Below are 6,000 nucleotides of genomic sequence, written 5' to 3'. Positions count from 1 at the left end.
ACAAATATATAAATAAACTCCTAAGTTAAAATATAAAAATCAATTTTGAACTACTTTTAAAATAGTTAGACAAACTGTACGGTGTTTTCTTTATTTTAGTTTGAAATGATCCCAACTTTGGAAACTTTGTTGTGTTCTCTGAATCTTCTCCTGTTTTCTCTCCGTTCTGCCATTTTTTAAATTTGCAGCGTCTTCTCTGTTTTTCTGTCCAGGGGTCTCATTTATAAACGTGCGTACGCCACTTTCCACGCAAAGGTTTTGATTTATTAAAAGTAAACAAACCCTGTAAAAAAGTGATCCCTGCGTACACACAACGGGGAAACACAGAAGGCGAGAAGGGGAATTGGCGACACAGATTTGCACAAGCAAAGTGGCGTACGCACGTTTCCAGCCCCGTTTTTTTTTTTCCCGTACGCCGCGTTTATAAAGGAGACCCCAACATGGTCGAGTTTAGTGGGTAGTGCGTCGGTAATAAGGGTCCGTAGGGAAACAGTGCTCCGTGTTTAGTTAAGTGAACTAAACGAAGCTTGCTTAGATGTTTCTTGTACAGGTAGTCGTCGACTTACGTAGAGTAAAGTAGGCTATATGTACGGTACTGTGAAATGATGCCGGAGCCGGTACGCACTGTCGTACGCCGCGGCTAGCGATTGTGGTCGTAAAGTCGAATGGTCGTAAGTTGCATAGGTTGTAAGTCGACGACTACCTGTACTTGAATTGCTTACTCGAGGAATCGTTTCAGCCCTAGTGTGTACTTCTAACTGTCAGATACATGTCAACTGTTTATTCTTAGCATTGCATTCCAAAGAACAAAATCCTCCTTTTAGGCACCTTCTAACATACATACTGAATGTATATTAAGTATATTACCCAGAATAAAAGGTGGTAGTTAACAGTCATATTGGTTGTTCAGCTAATTGATTGAATTAATAGAATCAACCTCAGGGGAAAGTGGTCACTCAGTGGATGGACTTCTGATCAGAAGGTCGCAAGTTCAAATCCCAATTCCACCGAGCTGCCACTGCTGGCCCTTGAGCAAGGATCAGTTCTATGAATGAGATGATTGTAAGTAACTCTGGATAAGGGTGTGTTCCAAATGCTGTAAATGTAATACACAGTAAAGGAAATAATGTTTGAAATTCACAGGCAGAGGACTGTATAGTCATATTATGATGATGATCTCAGGAGAAATAGCATGAAATTAAAACCAAATGCAGGCAAATGCTTTTGTCTTTGATCTGAAAGTGTATCAAGGCTTTTATTTCTTTCATCGAACAAGATTTTGGCTGTTTGAACACCAGAAATTTCCAATCTGACTATGCAATAAAATATATACAGCACACACCAGTGGCCTACCTTGGGCCTATATTAGGGCTGTTAAGGACTGATTCCAGGTTTCCCCTCATTTTTCCCCTTAAACATGTTGCAATAGTTTTGCCCTGAATCACACTAGAGACATTCCAGGGGCAAGAACTTCAATACTGTGCTGGCGCTCCTAGTGTGTAAAAATGCAAAAGAAAAACATTGTATTGTGAAGCAGAACTAAACTTTGCCTTTCTTTCTGTCTAAACTGTAAAAATTTTTTATTTTTTTTATCAGGTTATAAAAGAGTCCAATCAGAAGATTCTGGAGGAGTACGGCTACTGTATGTTGGACCACCACCGGGAACGCATCGGCAACTTTAAGATTGAGCCTCCAGGGCTTTTCCGAGGCAGAGGAGAACATCCTAAACAGGGCATGCTGAAGAAGAGGCTTCAGCCAGAGGACGTTATCATCAACTGCAGCCGGTAACAGCACACAGGTTCAGACGATTCAGCTGCTGTGTGATAGAAGATCTTGTGCTAATCTCTTCTTGTGGCCCTGTGTGTCCTCGAAAAACAGTACTTTTTGCTTACTCTTGCATGTTCTTAGGAAGCTTCCTCCATACTTGTTCGAGAGTATGTGTGTGGCAGCTTGGGAAAACCCTCGAATTGATTAATTTTTGACATTGTGTATATAGTTGGGGAAGACTTCATCTTCTCCTGAAGTGTGTTCATTTTTTTTTTATACAGGTTTTTCAATCACAAGGCTTTGAAAATCTGTAGGCTTCATCTGATGCTGCATTTATTCCCTAATCTGCTCGTGGGAAAAGATTTTCTGCTAAGTTTAGAACCGAAAATAAGTTTTCTCTTTTGCCTTATTGTTTTAATATTAGCTCTGTTCATGCTAATATCAGTGGGGAAATAATTGTGATTATTTCAGCCAGCTCTGGTCTGTTGACTTGTTTTATTTTTAGTTTATTCGATAACTTTCAGTCTTTTGTGTGGATGTGACGGCACGGGTTACCATGGTGCATGTCTTTATGAAATAACGAGAAAATCACACTGACAAAGGTTTAGACTTCTTCAGGGTCCAATTTTTCTGGCTTTTTTCATAATATGCATGAAGGCAGAGAGCCGAGAAAGTATTTTATATTACATAAAAATATTTTGTCATTTTGGTCAATGGTATTTGTTTGTGAAGTAGAAGTTCAAAGCATTAGCGCTGGCAAAAGAACTCGCCGCTGTGATGTTCAAGGTGAGATGCGTATCTTAAAGATGGATGTTTTATCGTTTTTTTTCTTCTTTTTTTTTCCCCCCATGACAAATATGGTTGAAGGTGTCAAGTTTATAAACGAATGAAATCTTTTTTTTTTTTCAAGTCAAATGAACATGAAGAAACTTGTCAAGGTGTACACAGGGTTTCTGTGGGGTCTTTCAAAAGTGTCTAAAAAGTCTTCAATTTACTGTTCTAGGTCTTAAATCATTTCAAACAGGTCTTAATTTTCCGATGTCCATGTAACGCTACCTCTACTTTAGAAGGTTTTTGTTTTAGTTTCCATGGTGTTGTAGTTGTTTCTGTTGCTAGTCCAAATATAATTCACTGTATTACAACTACAAATGAGACCAACATGCAACAGCCAATCAGCTTTCTGTTATGAGTGCGAATCTTGTACTAGAGATGTAAAACGGATTTCATTTTTCAGCTATGGGAAAGTGCCAGTTTAGCGATACTTAGCTTGAAAAAAAATTTTTTCAGGGTTCGGGTAAGACCAGTTGTTAGAGACGCATTTGTGTGTTTTTTTTTTTTCTTCTATTTTTTTCTAATTTATGTTGTGATTATAGGTCTTACATTGATTCTTAAAAAAGTCTTAAATCAGACTTTGTAAAACCTGCAGAAACCCTGCTTTTACACAATGTATTCTCCGATCTGCTCCACAGCGATTCTCGTATCCCACAAGCTCCTGCTGGTCACAGCTGGAAAGAGGTGCGACATGACAACACGGTGACCTGGCTGGCCAGCTGGACTGAGAACGTCCAGGGCTCCTGCAAATACATCATGCTCAACGCCAACTCCAAGCTCAAGGTATCATTTCACCCTCGTCCTTTTTATGATTTGTTTCTATGACCCAAAACCCCTACCATCACCTCCACCCCCCTCCACCGGTTTGCTCGCTGTTTCCTTAAGCATGTCAATCTGCATTTGCCTCCCTCGGTTAATAGATTAGTTGTGATGACATTTAGGTGTAGTGCCGGGCGCTGGTTAATCAAACTAAAGCAGAGAGTGAAGTGTTTTCCGTGCCGGCGTGTTTCTTCCCCCCTTCCCCCGCATGCTTCATCTTGTCATTTGTCTCGCTCCATTCGCCGCCTTTCTCGCACACAATCAAATCAGGATGCAAAGCAATCAATTCTATCATTACTCAATTACGCACATGTCACAATAAGCGAGGTTATTCCCACAGGAACGAGGATTTGGAATGAGTTACGAACTGCACCTTCGCCTCTTCTTTCTTCTGTTACTGGAGCTCTGCCTTACTGCCGTCCTCTTCTTTATATATTTATTATCACGCGTCAACTGCGATCGGTTTACCCCTACCGATAGCTAGGATGGATCGTACTTGCCGATATCCTGTTAATCTTTAGATGGTTTTTAAATTTAGATACCGAATAAAAAATGTTTTTAAACTTCTTTAATGTAAAATAGTACTGAACTTTATTACAAAAATAAAAACACAAAAAAAAACAGCACTGCATCATAAAATGTGCTATTATAATTAATTATTATATAATTATTATATTATAATTAATTAATATCCATGCAGCACGCAATCTCGCGTGTAAAAACAAGCAGCACATGGCGTCAGCGATTCGCCTCTAGAGGCCGCTGTTGTAATGACAGCAGACCCGAAGCTGGAAAAACTGTCGGTATAGATTTTTGCCGATAGTTCCATCAACAAATTTCAGTGCAGATTAATCTGCTGAACCAATTAATCAGTCGACCTCTAATAAAAATACTATTACTATGTTCCTGATCATTTATTTTTTTTATTAAATATGTAAATATTTCTTTGCAGTTATTCTATTATTTTTATAGAAAAAAATTCAGTCTGATATAATTCATCACATCAGTGTTATTTCATAAAAAAATGTCAGGGAGGTGGGGATCGGCTCTGAGCCCTTTCCTGATTGCAGTGGGAATGGACAGGTTGAGGTCAGACAGGAGTCTCCATGGGCTATGATGTTTGCGAATGATATTGTGATTTGTGGTGAGAGCAGGGAGCAGGTTGAGAAGAGCCTGGAGAGGTGGAGGTACGCGCTGATAGCAGAAGTTATTTGTAAGCGAAGGATATCTGCAAGAGTAAAATGAAAAGTTTATAGGACTGTGGTGAGACCTGCGATATTGTACGGTTTGGAAACATTGGCATTAAGTAAAAGACAGGAGGTGAAGCTGGAGGTAGCAGAGCTGAAGATGTTAAGATTTTCGTTGGGAGGGATGACGATGTAGGGCGTTTTGTAAAAACATTGGGTATATCAGTAGGAGAATCCGGAGGATGGAAGAAGGAAAATAGGAAGACCAAAGAGGAGGTTTATGTGTGGTGAGTGAGGACATGCAGGTGGTAAATTTGAAAGAGGCAGATGTAGAGGACAGAGTAGAATGGAGACGGATGATCAGCTGTGGTGACCCCTCACAGAAACAGCCAAAGAACAAGTTAGTCAGAAATTTGTAGATTTGTACAACGATTTAAGCACCAATACGTGTATAAATGTCGTTTATATGACAAGTCACCAGTTGGCTTTTAACAACCGACATCGTCTCAAAGCAACTTTACAGAGTTAAAGTGGTGGTAATACAATTATAAAGAACAAAATCTACTGTACATTTTAAGTTTATCCCTAAAGAGGTAACCAGTGATGACTGTGGCAAGGAAAAACTCCCTGAGATGGCATGAGAAAGAAACCTTGAGAGTAACCAGATTAAAAAGGAATCCATCCGCATCTGCGTGGCGTCGAATGTCCATTCATTACAGTTTCATCATTGTTACAGTGTGCACTAAACCATTTTAGTAGACTGTTGTTTTAACTGCAGTCCAAATCCATCCTCACAGTTCTTGTGTTGCTCAGTTACTTCATGGATATTTTGGCTGTTGATATAGAACCAACATCTGCAACCAAACAAAGGGGTCTCTAATTTCATTTTTATGCTAAAAATAAATAAATAGCTAAAATTGTAAACATTTTTAATCATTTTATCACAACACTGTTATTGCTATATTGTTTATCTCTATTGAGAAATTACCAACAGACGTGGTTTGCGTGGTTTTTCAGGGAGAGAAGGACTGGGAGAAATACGAAGTGGCTCGCAAGCTGAAGACGTGTGTGGATTCTATCCGAGCCCAGTACCATGAGGATCTGAAGTCCAAACAGATGGGCACACGGCAGAGAGCTGTAGCCCTCTATTTTATCGACAAGGTCAGTAAGGCTGTGTGTATGTGTGTGAGTATTGAAAAATGTTTTTCCATACTATTGCCCTATTCGGTTATGTGAAATTAAGAATTTGTGTAAAAGTCTACACTACTGTGAATACATTTGAAAAACGCAGATTTTGTTGCAAAACGCTTCGCGTTCACACTCACTTTTCCAGTTTACGTCCCCATACTGCGCATGAGCAAAACGTGAGATGCTTCGACATAAGTCATTTCCACTT

The 6,000-nt window shown here is 39.4% G+C and overlaps 1 protein-coding gene across 3 annotated transcripts in view; it reads left to right on the top strand.

Annotated features, from left to right (window-relative positions):
• zgc:173742 (DNA topoisomerase I, mitochondrial) overlaps positions 1-6,000 on the top strand; it is a 59,382-nt gene that overhangs the window by 31,008 nt on the left and 22,374 nt on the right. For all 3 annotated transcript variants that reach the window (XM_046864796.1, XM_046864794.1, XM_046864795.1), the window contains exons 11-13: positions 1,597-1,784; positions 3,237-3,381; positions 5,622-5,765. In XM_046864796.1, the coding sequence (XP_046720752.1) occupies positions 1,597-1,784; positions 3,237-3,381; positions 5,622-5,765 (477 nt within the window). The remainder of the gene's footprint in view (positions 1-1,596; positions 1,785-3,236; positions 3,382-5,621; positions 5,766-6,000) is intronic.

This window comes from Silurus meridionalis, chromosome 13 (assembly GCF_014805685.1).
Source record: "Silurus meridionalis isolate SWU-2019-XX chromosome 13, ASM1480568v1, whole genome shotgun sequence".
Lineage (NCBI taxonomy): Eukaryota > Metazoa > Chordata > Actinopteri > Siluriformes > Siluridae > Silurus > Silurus meridionalis.
The sequence above is the reverse complement of the archived record's forward strand: the minus strand, read 5'-3'. Positions and strand labels throughout refer to the sequence as shown.